This window comes from Kogia breviceps, chromosome 5 (assembly GCF_026419965.1).
Source record: "Kogia breviceps isolate mKogBre1 chromosome 5, mKogBre1 haplotype 1, whole genome shotgun sequence".
Taxonomy (NCBI): Eukaryota; Metazoa; Chordata; class Mammalia; order Artiodactyla; family Physeteridae; genus Kogia; species Kogia breviceps.
Window position 1 is genome coordinate 100609953 of NC_081314.1, and position 16289 is coordinate 100626241.

General features: G+C 37.9%; 1 protein-coding gene and 1 pseudogene across 1 annotated transcript in view; both read right to left on the minus strand.

Annotated features, from left to right (window-relative positions):
- Positions 1-814: 814 nt before the first annotated feature.
- Positions 815-1087, minus strand: LOC131756874 (elongin-B pseudogene; annotated as a pseudogene).
- A 7554-nt stretch (positions 1088-8641) lies between these two features.
- ZPLD1 (zona pellucida like domain containing 1) overlaps positions 8642-16289 on the minus strand; it is a 39227-nt gene continuing 31579 nt past the window's right edge. Inside the window, exons 7-10 of the mRNA XM_059064679.2 lie at positions 16023-16194; positions 14855-14963; positions 9234-9263; positions 8642-8817 (exon numbers count right to left, since the gene is read on the minus strand). Coding sequence (XP_058920662.2) covers positions 8642-8817; positions 9234-9263; positions 14855-14963; positions 16023-16194 — 487 coding nt within the window. The remainder of the gene's footprint in view (positions 8818-9233; positions 9264-14854; positions 14964-16022; positions 16195-16289) is intronic.

A 16289-nucleotide genomic window follows, 5' to 3' on the forward strand; every position in this document is an offset into this window, starting at 1 on the left:
AATGAGCAACCTGTTTTACAAGCAATGTGCTCAATTCCTTGACTTCAAGGCCCCCAGGAAGCTCTATGTACTGATTTGCAGAGCTTCTGCATTTCATAGTCAGTTTCACATTTTCCCAGAGCATAGAAAGCACAAATAAAGATATTTAAGATAACAGTTAAAAACAATAATGCCTATACCTTTGCAATTTATGCACAGGTCCTCAAAACTCAATTTTGTCCTACATGGTTTAGATTCCCTGGGCTAGCCCTGCATAATCAATATAATCTAGAAAGCTTCACCTAATCAATACTGTAGAACTTGTTCATTTTTCTGCCAATATCAGATAGAAATAAGGTTTTGCTCATGTTTTGCAAATGAGTTTTTTTAAAAATTATTTTCATAACTTCACTGTGAGGCTTAGACTTTTCTAGTTGTCAGAGCTCAGCTAGGGAAAGTTATAACTGACTGTTTCATTTGACAGTTCCTTTGGAACAATTATTTAATGTGAGCATTATTTAAATGTGAGAGGAGAATGCATATATCTTGATGTGGTTTTAAAATTTAGCCTCAACATCTTATCTTCCATTTACATTTAAAACAGCACATTATTCTTTGCTTCCATTTAGAGTTAGCACAGAGTTCACATATTGGGGGAAGTCATTTAAACTGAAAAGCGAAAGATAACACATTTTTCTTTCTTCAGATGGGATTAAGAGAATAACCTCTCTTTTTTTTTTCTTTTTTGGACACCCAACTATCTTTTAAGGGGGGAGGGCCAGTGGGGGGAGGGTCTCTCACTGCACATCTTGTTCATTGGGGTGCTTCCTGAGTCCTACGGCTTCATCACATGCGGCAGCTTGGGTGGGTTGGAGAAGGGCTCGATGCGCAGGGCCACAAATGCTTCATCTGCTCGGAAGGCTAGTCCCACAGTTGCTGGGACCTGAGGCCCTGCTGTCTGGCTGGTGAAGCCACACTCGCCCAATGTCTTACCGTCGTCCAGAAGCGAGCGTTCAGCTCGCTGCTCGTCCAGCGGCCGCCTGAGGATGTCCTCGACGATGCGCTTCAGCTCGAACACTGTGCTTGACTCTTTGGCGTCCGTGAACATGGCGGTCTTGCGAAGAACCCGCCCATCGCGGCCTCTCCTTCTCCCTCTAGACGCTCCAGAGCAGCCGCGCTCCGCCCCCTTCCCAGCAACCCGCGCGCTGGACCCAACCTTCCCCGCGCCAGGGCGGCCCCAACCCGCGCCCCCAGGGCTCCGTGATTCTCTTAATCCCATTTAAAGAGAGAAAAGTGTTGGTTTTAAGCTGAGGCAAAATGTGATCCCTTTGAACTCTACAGTTGACAATTTAGGAAAAACCACACAGTCTTCAAGGCATTATTTCAAACCCTCTGGGTATGTACAAAGTTACTTACACTCGTTGCCATTTTGAGGAAAGATCCCTTTTTGAGGAAAAAATTTAACTCAAAAGAGTTCATGAATTAGCGCAGGAAAGCTGCTACAACCTTTCTCCTCAAACCTGCAGGAATTCGGACCTTATAGCTGTATTTACAATGGAGTCCTGGCCACCCTTTCCAAGGGATACTGAGTAGGGCATGGAGGGAATACCAAGAGTCTCCAAAGCAATTATCACACTGTTCTGATGAGGTGATGGGGTGAGGCGAAAATGCACAGGAAATGGTTATTTTTTTACTTCAAAATATGAGTAGTGTTCAACTAAGGGGGCTATTCTGGAGAATTTCTGTATCTGTTTCATATGCCAGGCAGTGACATTATACTTATTCTGGAAATTGCCGTTATATACAAATAGCATTCGTTACATGCAGCTTTTGTCAACTCTAAAGGGCAAAGGAAAAACAGATTATTAGTAAAATAAAAAAAAAACACTGGTATGTATTTTTTTTCCTCAGGGTGAGAGGGAAAATGCCTGGATGTTGTCTTCAAACATTCCAGCCATCAACTCCAGAGAGCATGGACGAACATGATTTTCACTGATGACAATAATGAAGATGATAATGCTTTTCAGCATTTCCCAGAGCATAAACTCGGTTTGAGTGTGAGCCTGGCTGTGTGACCATAACGAATGCTAGTGATATGGGAAAAACAAATACACAAATGAAAAACAGTTAGTCAGATAGCTCATTAATTTCTGTCAATAGAATCCAGAGTTCCCCAAATCTGCTTAGTGTCTGCCATTGTATAATCTTAAGTGCATTGCAGACCATTTGCATGTTGAATAAAATGTTAGAATTGCTTTGGAATAAATAAAGCAGTTGCATTTCCACTGACTCTCAGAAAGGTTTGGATTTTTATTTTCTTCCTACATGCTCATTAGATTAAGTGCAAAGAATTTTTTTTTTCAGTAGATGAAGTTGAGAATTGATGCAATTATGTCAATAATATAGACAAAACACTTTCCTCAACTTCCAAATTACCAGACCACTAAAATTACTTTCTCATTTAAATTATCTGGATACTTTCTCAAAAATAAAAGGAAAAGAAAAAAGAAAAGAAAACATTCTAGAGAGTAGTAGTATAAGAAGATTAATATCAAAACCAATTATTTTTCCTAACTGACCATAGTTAACTTTTCTATCAGTTTCCTTCATGTCTTTTTTCTGTGTGAGCTCATATTATATATACAGTTCTGTATTCTGCTTTTTTCTTTTCATGTTATAGCATAAGCATTTTCCATTTGGGTAAAGGCTTTTCATAACTGATTTTAGTGTTTACATATCATTATAGCATAGCAAAGGACCATAATACATCCAAGAACTCTGAATTTGGAAACATTTAAGTGGCATCTAATATTTTTTATTAAAAATAATAGTGATCAACATCCTTGTACATAAATCAATGTATCTCATGTTTTAAAGCTGTGAGTAAATGATGACATGACTTAAATAACGTAGGTTTAAGTCAGATCCTCTGATGATAGCTGGGCACATGGACACCCACAGTACATTTCTGAGACACCTGTGCTGGTAGTGTGATGATGTGACTAAGTTCTGGCAAGTTAAATAATGAGAGAAAGTTTCCTGTGGCAGCTTCCAGGAAATTTCCTTAAACTATTGACGATGTATGTCCTTTGCCTCTATTTTTGGACCATTCTCCATTTTAGACCACAAGACAAGGGCTACAGACCAGGGATGGTGAAGTGTAAAATAAGAGAAATTCTCATTATGGATCCATTGACAAACCGGAAAGAAAGCATTAAAGTTTTGATAAATCTTTTAATGAGATAGTGAATCACCTGTGTTCCATATTGCGTTTTGAGAGTGAGAGTGATGCAAAAACTAATTGTGATTTATCTTTATAGAATTTAAGAGAAATAACTGGGTTCAGTTCTCTTCCAGTGGGCATTCTGCCATCTCATTTTATGAACAACAAAATATATGTTAGCAAAACAATAGCTTTTAAAATGAAATCAGTTCCAATCCCCAAGTGGTAAATATTTTTTTTTTTTTTTTTTTTTTTTTTTTTTTTTTTTTTTGGTATGCGGGCCTCTCCCTGTTGTGGCTTCTCCCGTTGCAGAGCACAGGCTCCGGACGCACGGGCTCAGTGGCCATGGCTCACGGGCCCAGCTGCTCGGTGGTATATGGGATCTTCCCGGATCGGGGCACGAACTCGTATTCCCTGCATCAGCAGGCGGACTCTCAACCACTGCGCCACCAGGGAAGCCCGTAAATAATTTCTAAAGTTAGAAAACTACACGCAAAGGGAGAAATGGCTTCAGGACCTGTATAACTTTGAGTCAGAGTTGCGTGATGTGAAATTGTCAAACCCAAACTCTCCCAGGATCTTCCAGTGTTAGTTGATTAGCCAAACGAGCAGGATTATTCAGTAATCGATTGTGCTTTGGGCATTGCTAACACAGCTATGCTCCTGATGAAAACTAACCTCAACATTTGATCCAAGTTCCCTTTGACTAAACCTGCATATAATGATGTCACTTCTCTTTTCAACATAGAAAATGAAAGGGAAAATTGAGATAATTGTGTTGGCAATTTAAGTAAAACAAAAAATATCCAGATACTTGAGGCAAAAGGGAATTGGAGGTTTGAACTATGCAGATAACAATCTGAGTTCTCAATTTCACTTCGCCAAGAATACAAAGCATTTTTTAAATGAAGTTTATTGAACAGAGATTTCCAAATATTGTGTCTAGTACCCAAACCAATTCTCTCCTTGCTATCTCAGCAAAAAGTGGTATTAATCAAGGCAATTTTAAGTCCTCCTGTATTATTCAAATTTGTAAAGATCAGGCAAGATATTCTCACAAACATGAAAGTATAACTTATATTTATCCAGTTTCCACTTCCTTTGAGTCTCTGGACGAGACAAGTCACCATCATGAGAAACATGGGTAACAGCTACCAGAGATTTGTTTCTGTCTTCTACCAGTGAACTCATGCCCTCTGAGAAGCTGCCTCTCCTCCCAGGGCTCAACACTTTCCTTGTTGCATTTTTCCCCTATTATCTCTGCTTTGCTGTTTTATGCTTTTCACTGCTTCTGGCCTGTTGTCACTGCTGATGACATCACTCACTCCACTCCTTGGCCACCCGCCCCCTCAATACCAACCCTGCAGGATGTAGGTCCAATCAGTACTTTGATGCCAGGCCTCCTCTGCCCTGTTTCTCATGATGAGGAGAGATAATTCAGCATAATTTCCAAGCACATCACTGACCACCCACTCATAGCCCTGTCTTTTCTCTGTTTGATCCATATTTTTAGCAAATATGAAAGAGGACCCTTTGCTCACAAGCCCTTACCTCCAGACATTAAATATTTCAAAGTAATTTCAAGAGGAGATTATCAAATTTTGTAATATTTTTATTTATTCATTCCCTTAATGTAGCTGGGTTCATTAGGACGTTTTATATTTTAGTAGTGTGACACATAATAATGGTGTGTTTGCAAGTTTACCAGCTGTGATGGTTCATTTTGTGTCAACTTGACTGGGCCACGGGTTGCCCAGACATTTGGTCAAACATTATTCTGGGTGTGTCTGTAGGATGTTTCTGGATGAGACCTAACATTTGAATACAGGAGTAAAGCAGATTGCCCTCTCTAATGTGAGCGGACCCTATTTATTCAGTTGAAAATCACAATAGAACAAAAAGTCTGACTCTCCCATGACTACAAGAAATTCCTCCTGCCTGACTGCCCTTCCAACTGGGACACTGGTTTAGTCCTTTCTTTGGACTGGAACTGAAATAAGAGGTCTTCTGGGGCTTGCGCCTGCTGGCTTTCAGTCTGGAAACACATCACCAGCTCTCCTGTGTCTCCAGCTTGCCCACTGCAGATCTTGGGACTTGTCAGCCTCCATAATAATGAAAGCTAATTCCTTAAAATAAATCTCTTTATATGCATACATCCTATTAGTTCTTTTTCTCTGGGGAACCCTAATACACCAGCCAATCCTGGTACTTATTTTGTTTACTACCCAAGTATATACTTTTCTAAATTACAAATTTGGATTGTTTTGCATTAAATGTCTCCCCGCTTGTAAATAATTGAGGAACTTCATTTTCAAAAGCAATTGATCTGTGGTCAGCTTCCTGTTTTCCTTATAAATATAAAATGAAAGCAAATGTGTGCTAGCCTAATAGCCTCTGTCATCTTGACAGAAGGCTCTCCATCCTGTTACAGTTCTCTCCTGCCAAGTGCTCTGAGAATCCTTCAAACTACACCTTGTGTGTGCTCACGAACAAATGTCTCCCATATACTTCTTCTCCTGCTCTTTTCTCACTTCTGGAAGTTCACTGCCTTACATTTTCCGCAGCTAACAATGCCCCTTCATGGACCATCATGTCTGTGACATTCCCAAAGCTAAGTGCCAATACTTGAGGACCCAGACTAGTACTCAGCTCTGTAAGATTGGATTCTCCCTGAGTGAGGAAAAGGATTTCTCCTCAACTCTTTGTCATATTCCAAAACAAGGGGTAGCAGCCAGACCCTGGCGGAACTGTCATGAGAGACTATGCAACTCTGGGCAGAAGCTGAGCTCCTGTCTTTCCAGTTTTTACTTTCCCCTCAAATTTTTAAAAATCGTAGGCTCGGTTTTAGTCAGAGCTCAGACACAAGGTAAAGTACTTCTTTACCTGCAGCTGATCTCATGAATATGCTCCCAACACAGGGCTGCGGAAGTTCAGTGTGGAGAGGGCAGGCTTCATCTAGCCTAGAGCTACTGCCCTTCCCTGTTGCATTAGGCAGCTTATTTTAAGTTTAACCTTTCTTAATGTTTGTGAAATTAGGAATAGAATGGTGAGACCAGGATGGAGATATATCTTAAAAAAATAAAATAAAATAAAAAACAAAGAAATCACTGTTTTAAAGATATCACTTACAATTATTTTATTGAACAATCATCTTTTACATGTCATCAGACCTTACCCCTGAAATGCAAAAAACAATTTGAGGTATTAAAACTGAAGGAACATTTGTACATATTTTGTAAGGTTTTCACACTATAGTAACTGGAATAGTCAGTATAACTAAATACTACATATAACTGCAGGTTTATAAGAACAAAGCTATTTAAAGCAAACCTGGTTTGTCTCACTATAGCTTTGGACATCCCACTTATGTTATAAAGGTGGCAAAAAATAATATGAGATTTAAGTTGCTTGCAAACTGATATCTGCGTTATTCAGTTTTAGAAAATGGTGTATAGAATTTAACGGGTTAATAGCTGAAACAGTAACTATCCCCAAAGCACAAAAATCAAACTGACAAACCAGTTTCAATGATATAATGTACTATTCACAGGAGGTAATCCTTGGATCAACGGCAATTCACTTAAAGTATCTGAAATAGATTTACCAGAATATTTCAATACTATCCCTGTACATGGAGGGTCACATAAGTAGCATGGTCCATATTTTTTTCTGTAAGATTTCCCCCTTTAAATCAGTAAATAAATTGCTAACACTGATAAAGTTCAGAATGGTCACTTCAAAGTTATTTTGAAGTAACATGAGGAAGAGGAGATTGGCTTTTTAAGTGTTTGTGACTGTTATTTTGAAGAAATTATCAGGAGACTCTTCAGATTCAATTTCCCTCTGACTGTGTCTATACCTTGAAAGAGAAAGTTGAGGCAATTATATAGCTAATTAGAGTAATATAAATACTTTCTTCTGAACTATTCAGGCAAATTGGAGAAAAGGTACTTTTTGATTTAATGATTGATTTAATTATTAACATCAGAGCATAGACACTTCATTTGAAACAAATCTAAGCTTGCATAGTGATTTGCATGTAGTATAGTAAAATTAAGTCCTGAATAATAGGTCACAAATGTTGAATAACAATTAGTCTCTACAGCAATTTCTACAGTTATAAACAGCACTTCTAGTATCTGCACATGCTAGGTTCTGGTGTTTGTCATTGAATTGTTTTATTTGTTCCATTGTGTAGATAGATTGAACAAGAGGAAGCTTGACTTTTTGGTAAGAATAGAGGCTTAAAACTTGGCTTTTAAAAATTTTTTGCAAAACTGATAAAAAATAAAATGCTTCTTGCAATTTACTATCAGAGGAAAATGCTGTTTCTTCCATGGCAATCATGACGCCTTAAAGGAGACGCCTGCAAAAGTAGGCCTCCTCCAGACTCTATGTTTTGTCTACATCAGAAATTTGTAAGAAAAGCGACATTTTTTTCATGGAGACTCCAACAAAATTCTGCAGAAACATTTAACCTGTTTCCTCTTTGTTCTAGGGAAAAAAACGGAACTTAGGTTTTTAAAAACCCACATAGGAACGCTATGCTTGTGTGTGGGGACAATGTCCTCTCCCACAACTACTGTTTGTTTTTCCCCATAACGGTTCCTGAATTAAGAATAGTCTTTGCAGTCTGGAAGCACAGCTGCAGCGGCAGTTGAGTGGTTTACTTGGGAGGAGAGGGAACACCTGTTGATGTTCTCACTTGAACAGGAGAAAACTGATCACAGATTCTTCTATCAAACGAATAACGACCTAATGGCAGTATCCTTTAGAGGTTAACGACTATTTTTAGTGTTTGCTTCACAAATGGATGCTCCCTCCAGGTTAGAATACAATACCCAAGAGTCGTATTTTTTTTTTTTTTTGTAATGAATGTTTTCAGACACGGAAATCAGCCAAAAACATAGGAGGTCACAGAATGAGAAATTAAATCTCAGGTGTCCAAATTGGCTGGTCCAATTAAAACCTATTCCCAAGCTGCAATTATCTGTAATAAAACAAAAAGCAACTTTCATTTCAGGACCACATATGCAAATCTAAGTGCCATCACAATGGATTTTAATGCTTAGGGGATAAAATGCAACAAATTTATTTGTTTTCCTATGGTCACCTTTTATCTATAAAACCAATAATCAAAAGCAAATTGAAATGAAATGAAATAATGACGGATTCTGTAAGATCTAAGTCCTGAATGTTGTTTGCTTACTTTCAGTACACCCATGGGTGCCATACAAACAGGGCTGACCACAAACATAAGTGACAAGAGCAATATTATCAAAATTCTCTCACTATTGTCATGCTAACAAGCTACACTGAAATCTATCAAACCTACAAATATCAAATGCTGACTGGCATTCAATTCAGATAGAACACTGACTGCAGTCACACACTGTAGAGTCAGTGAAGCCTTCTCCCGAGAGCAGGGGCCTGTGACAGTCAGTCAAAGACTGGGTTTCGTATGCCGTTCAATACCAAACTGGTGGGTGCCTTCCTGTGTAGAAGGGCCAGTGAGCACAGGAGGAGAGAAAAGCTCATGACTCCCATAATGACCATTCCTGATATCAGTGCACTGGTGATGGCGTTCAGCTGGAAATGAGGTTCATTTGGAGAACCTGCAAGTAATAAACACACACAGTGGGAAGGTCCAGTATCAGATTTAACTCACCTTATCCCAATTTAAACCGGCAAAGCATCTGTCATCAGTATCTTATAGAATAACAGCATGAGACAATTATGCTACAATTTATTTGACTATAATTCAATTCAATACCCAAAGGATTGTATGGTTGAGAGGCCTGGTATCCCCCGGGCAGCCAAAAAAAGTCATCTATAAAATGCTCTAAAATTTGACCAACAGGTTGCATATGAGTTCAGAAATCCTCAGTGAACTGTTATTTAAAATATAACAAGCTTGTTAAACCAGAGCTCATTATTTTTAGCTGATTACAGTTTTGTAACTAATCACCAAAAAATACTTAACATTTAAAAAAATTATACTTTAATTTTCAATATATGTTAATTATCTTACCAAGCTGTGAATTGTTGGTTGGAGTTTCATCTGGGGGGAAGAAAATAAAAAGGAAAGCAATATTGTGTCTCCAAATATTTATCTATGTCTGTTACAATTCTATAATTACTTTTTACCTATATGTCCCCTCACCGTCACCCACAAGCTCTCTGGGAAAGGCAATAACGAAAGTCCCGCTAAACCGTCTGCTTTCTCATTTCCTGTTCCATGTGTCCAAGATTTCATCATCTATCTATTCCTCCAAGCCCACACCCTGCCACTGCCCTGAGCATACAAATAAAATCGTAAAACATATTGTGCTGTATTCTTTCCTGCTGACTTTGCTTCATCATTATCTCTCCAGTCAGGTTAGTGGGGGCAGTAATTGTTAACAGCTATTACATTTTTTAGAGCCCTATAACCTGCCATTTATTATTCTGTTATAGAGAAACATTCATTATTTCGTGCCACTCTATTTTAAGTGATGTCTATTTGCCCATTATAATCTGCAAAAAAACATCAAATTCCAAGAAAATAAATTCATACTTAATAACTAAATGAAAAGAAAAAATCACTCCTGAACTTGAGTTGCAGTTTTATTTGCATCTGTTAAGTAAAAGACTGAAGCCATTGATTTTTCACTTGTCCCTGACAAAGATAATAGATTCAATGAACACATTCACTTGGTTTCCCAGTTTTTGTTTCCCATTTTGTAATCATATAGCCATTAACCCTTGAGCATACACAATGAGTGGATTTTATATTTGTGTTTAAATACATGGGTGTATATATGTGCCTGTGAGTGTTTGTTATTTGAACCATAAAATGTGTGCAGTTGGCTGTTTGATTCTGGAGTATAAATACTATTACAATTAATATGTGTGTAATTTCATACAGTTTACAAAGTGCTGTCTCATATGTTATCACATTTAATTCTCATAATTGCCATATGGTTTAGATATTATTGCTACTCCCATTTTACAGATGAAGAAACTTCCATCTGTCACAGCCTCCATGATAAAGTAAACGTAGGCTTAAATAAAAGCTCAGGTTCAGAGTCCCTTTTCTAAAATAATATAAACTAGCAAGTGTGGAAAGATTTTTAGTAAAAGAGATAAATATCTCAAACTATAAAACTCCAGGATTAGTATTTGAAATAATTGATGGGAGAACCTGGTGAGATATTTATAAAACATCTGATGCCATTTCTTTTCAGACATATGGGTCTTGGCAGAAATTATGGTTCTGCTGTTTGATCCTGAAGTACAATGTCCAAAATAAATAGAGCACTCATTCATAGGATTCTTTAGAATGGTGCAGTGCACTGCTATAGGACAAAAAGAAAAAAATACAAAATTTTCATTGTAAGACATCCTTAGGAAAATCCTAACCTCCAACCAATATCATCCTACAAGGACAATAGCTTCTCACGGAAAAAGACGGGATGTATGCACTGTGATTAATTCATCCAAAAGATCTGTGTGCCCCTTTCCCAAAACAAGCTGCCTCACTGGAACATGGAAGAGAATATATAGTGCTATAAAATTCCTTTTTAAAAGTTATTCTTTGCTTAGGAATTACATTTATTTGCTCTTAAAAAAAAGGTTTCTATTAAAGAATAGAAAGTTTCCTCCCATGTATCCCAAATTAAGCAAAAGTTCTATGATCGTATGCCCCCATTATTTTCTGCAATTTCAGGTTAACAAAAGAAGTCAGAATATCCACTCCTCTCTTACATTACCAAAGCGCTTTTGTAAGAACAATATCCCAGCTGTCATCTACAAGGACTTGGCTGTGGACAAAATCTCTGTGTGGGGACAAAGATGCCAAATGAGCCACATCAGCTGCAGGCTCCAGGACTCTGAAAAACTGAAAGCATCCTACCTTTGGTAGATGGCTGAAATCAGAGTGTGAAATATTTGAATATTGTTTGGAATTGTACTCGATACTGAATAAGCTTAGAGAGAATAAATTTATCTGTTATCTTCTGTTTCTGGTATCCTGCAGTTAGGATCATTGCAATTAAAAGAAAATCAAAGAACTGTCTAGAAAAGGGAGGTAGAGATTTTTCAGGAGCTTTTTGTCACCACACACTTCTGTTTTTCTCTCACACCAACTTGGTCTTATACACATGTACACTAAAATAAACCCTATGGAATTCGAACAGATTGGAATTCTAAACTTGGTGAGCTCTTCAAAAAACATATAGCTAGCTGAGGACCTGTAGGAGGAAAGTGAGAGCAGCAATACCACAGCTGTTTAAAAGCCAGAAGTGGAAGATAAATTGTCATTCTCTGCTTTTCTCCCAGATAAGTAGCTGAAATAAATGGAAAAGGTGAACATAAGTGCAAAGATATATGCAGAATGAATATTTTTCCTTTCTAAGCACAAACTATTTTTTTAAGTCTTCAATTTACCTATGTGGTAAAATGAACCACATATTTGAGGTTGAGATCCTCAAAACTTTTTACTCTCCACTGGGTCATGTTCATTAATAGTCTATCTCTACATTTGAATTCTAAGATTCCCCAAGGGCAAAGACTGTGGCCTGTTCTCTATTTTATTCCCAGTTCCTAGCAGAGTGGCTGTCCCTGTAGGGGCTAAATAAATATGCTAGAATGAATTATTCAGTGAAACTCAATGACACTAGTTGGACAAGAGTTTGGCTTGAACTTCTCCATATGAATTTTTGTAAAAAAAAAAAAAAAAAAAATTAGGTACTACTATTTCCCAGTGATTATACCTTTAAATTTCCAGGATTGTACCCCATGATAAGCATTTCCCTACCGAATAGTTTTAGCATTTCAGATCTTAAAATAAGAACATTTCATGAATTTTGAGGATTTTGAATTCTGAGGATATGAATGTTTTCCTAAGTCAAGTAAAAAAAGGATTAACAATGTTGGGTAAAAATAACCACAACGGATTTGACTTCATTAAAGTAAAACAAAACAAAACAGAAGTTTTGAGGTTTAACAACTTATTAAACTTGATCCAAGCCAGATGTCTAGGGGAAGGCATGGTTCAGTGAGTAAACAGTGCAAAAATTCCAAGTATCAGAGAGCTCTGAAGAGAGCAAATCAAGCCTGAAACTGGACTTGTCTATGAAAATCAGCCACAGGATCTGCAGAGATAAATTCTAGCTGAATTAAGGTAAAAAATAAAGTAAAACTAAGAGAAGAAGGTAGCCCTGATCATTAAGCTGGACATTAAGTTTACATAGAATTTGCCTGGGCTTCCCTGGTGGCGCAGTGGTTGAGAATCCGCCTGCCGATGCAGGGGTCACGGGTTCGTGCCCTGGTCCGGGAAGATCCCACATGCCGCGGAGCAACTAAGCCCGTGAGCCATGGCCGCTAGGCCTGCGCGTCCGGAGCCTGTGCCCCGCAACGGGAGAGGCCACAGCAGTGAGAGGCCCGCATACCGCAAAAAAAAAAAAAAAAAGAATTTGCCTGTGAATGATTATAGCTTGATTTCTGAGTTGTATTTGTATGGAATTTTAAAATTAAAAATTTTTAAGGATATTAAAGTATTATAATGAAATCATTGTTACACATGGTCCTCTAGGCAATGAGGCCACCATGATATCCAAAAATAAGGACCATCCTACTGCTATTTATCAAAGTTACAAAAAAAAAATATCCACAGAGAGTGAGAGAGAAATGAAGGAAGGTTAACCATTATCCTTTGGGGGCTTTACCGTTGGAGAGACCAAGGTGACTAGGAGAGAACCTTAGTGCATTGGGAAATAAATGTCATCTTTGAGGTGGAAACAATTCAAAATTGGAAGAAAGGAAGAAAACGTATTGTTATCAAAGGCATTAGCTCTTTGAGGTTTTAACATAGATATTTCGGATGACTAGACATGAGGGGGAAGAAACCTATAAACCTGGATAGCTGGTGGGCTACAGTAAGATTAGAAACTGCTGCTTGGTAATCTTTACTGGGATTTGGAGAGCTTAATAATTTTGGTCTGTTTTAAAATTATATTATACTAGTAAATTATTTAAAATTTGTAATATTTAAATTTGATTTCATCCAGGTAAGAAGGAAGCAAAGAAGTTAATAAGGAGGAAAAGTCATCTACTCAACATGGACAGAGAAATGTCACTTTCAAGGTTCTTTTCTTATAGCAAACTGACTCCAGATATGCTCCATAGAAATAAGAATATTTTTTATTGTGCCTACCCAAAAGCATTCCTAATTATTGGCAGCAAGAGCTGAGTTTCCATGCAATGTAATTCTATGAGCTATTTCCGACAGCTAGAGAGAGATAAGGATTTGGCCTCTGACAAACCACAAACCAGTCATTTTCAAACCATTCAAAACATACCAAACCCTCAAGGAGTACAGACTAAGTTTGAAATTTTATATTTAATAAATTTCTGCATTATTTAAAGGGCCTCTTACTTAGGCTTTTAAAAAAATACTAATATGTGTACACAAACACAAAGGAGTGAATAATTAAAGCAATTGTCTGGATTTTTCAGGCTCAAATGACTTTTGCTTAATCATCCCTTTCAGACAAAACTTTCTTTTCATTGTGGGACAGGAGGCGTTGGAGAAAAGGTAAAGATAATCTAGTTGAAACATAATAATAGCCTATGGCTATTATAAAATAGAGAAAAATTACTAGCATGTAGTCCAAATCAGAATTCTGCTTTCCCTTTTTAGACAAATTTAGAACCACAGAGTTAGAAAGAATCTGAAAGGCTACTTTTTCAAACCCTTTATTTTAAAAATAAAGAAAGAAATGTTTGCCCAGAGAAGTGGAGGAAAATCCCAAGTTCCACAGTTTATTAGGACAAAAGCTGGAACTAGAACCAATTTTTCAGACTTCAGTGTGTGTTGTTTACAATGCATGTCTGTTTTATCCAACTGATTCTGGATATGTCCAGGTTCGTGCTTGTAAAGCAGTATCCCTTTGGAGAGTGTGTGTGTATGTGTATATGTATGTGTATGGACATGCATGTACAAATATTTGTATACATGAAAATGTACTGTATAAACAATTGTGTCCATTAGAGTCATGAGCACAAATGAGCACACTGGTGGGCGTATTTACATACTACTACAATTCAGGATCCTGGGAGGAAGCAAATGGTATTCAAACCAGCAATTTAAGGAGATTTAATAGGACTATTTATAAAGATGGAGGGAATTCACAAGAGAAAGTCAAGTTACCTGAGCTACGGGTTAAAGGGAGAGTTTCCAGAACTCTGAGAGTAGTTGAATGGAGAGAGTTGTCTGGTGGGAGGTGTGTGGACTTCACACCCAACCTCTGACAGCGCCACCTATTGGCCAAGTCCAACCAGAAACTACTTGGCAAGGCGCAGTTCACAGAGACCAGTATTCAAGGTCAGAGAGGAGCTGGGAAAGGCAGAGTGGATCCGGATGGGCAAATGAGACATGTCCACCACCATATACTTTGTGTGTGTGTGTGAAGGGAAATGTGGTAAAGACAATATTTCCCTTAGTAAGTTGAATAAACAGGAAACTACCATGAAATTAAGTTGTCTAGCAGTTTATCTTGTCTCACAGTTAATTAGTACCTTTAAGAATCACTTTGAGTTCTCCTTAGAAGCCAAGGAACAAGCCATTTTGGAACCGTCTATTACTACACACAAAAGGAGGAGTGCTCTTACCACTCCGAGTAATGATGGGCCCTGCAGAAAGGACAGCATTTCCAGAAGTGCTCTGGGGGCTCCAGGTGGTCCTCCTCCCTGCATCTCGCCTTTCTCTGTGGTCACAAATCTAAGGAGTTAAGAAAACAAATGAAATTCCACACCAGCACAAAATTGTTTCTTTATGGCCATTTGGAAAGCAGATTCTTTTAGAAGAGATACCACATGTTTAATTTTATTGATTTACTTCTGTGCATTTATTTAATTACTTTGCATATAACTGCTGCAGTATTTCTTATCCTGGCTTGGGCCGCATTTCTTATTTCCTCCCGTTGTGATTGTGCATTGCCTCATTAATTTACATAGCTCAATGGCTCCCCTGAAAAAGAGCTGTGTTTATCAAACTTTTCTACTTTTATTTCTCTCAAGGCTTTAATAAATCTTTCTCTGAAATGTTGGTCAGAACAGAGCCAAGGAAATGTGGAATCTCCATTTAACCCCAACTGATATAGCTACTTCGGACTAAAGCAATTAATGATTGTGAAGAAATGCATGAATTAGAGCACACATATAAACACATTAAAGCTATCTCAAATCAAAAAACATGACTGCATTTTTGTCAGGTTAATATTGCTGTAACACTAGGGTGCCTATTTTCTAGATATTCTACTCTGCTCCATAGCCCTACTGAAGGACTGGGTGTTCCCTGGTTACCCTGTTTCATGTGTTTGTGACTTTGACCATCCTTTGGCATGGAGTGTCTCTTACACTCTTGATTTTGCCTCTTTGGGGTTCATCTGTCTTCAAAGTCATATCTCTTCCACTGAGCCTCCCAGCCTCTCCTGTTTCATCTCTCTCACAATGATGAATAATGCCTTTTACTACAGCCCATATATATGTCTGCCTTTGCACCATAACATTTTGTCATATTTTATTCCATGATTATCTCATGATCCTAAAGGATAAGCTAACTGAATTCAGAACTCATTCATGCATCTCTGTATTCCCAGTATAATGCTTGGCACAAAGCAGCATTCAATAGATCTTTCCTGGATGAATGAAAAAATTGTACTTCAAACTATTTGACCTGATGCATAACCACTTTCTATGTAGAAATTAGTTCCTAACACTTGATAACTTTCAGCTTAGATCAATTCAACAGTTCAGAATAAAGTTGCTAAAAACATACTGGCATAAGGAAGGGGCAGTCATCAGCTCTGCAGAGCTTGGTAACACAGTGCAGGAAGACAGTGGACATTTTCTGATTCTTGTGTTTCACAAATCGGAACACTTCAAAGGAAAAGCGGCCCTGCTGGCTCCTGCCGTTTTCAATGATGGTGGTTTGAGGATCTTTGTCACAGCTACACATTAGAGAATGTGAAAACGATATTATTGGAAAGTACCAACCTACCGTGACTTGTAAATTAATTTCTGCAGTATTAAGAGTACCCCATTA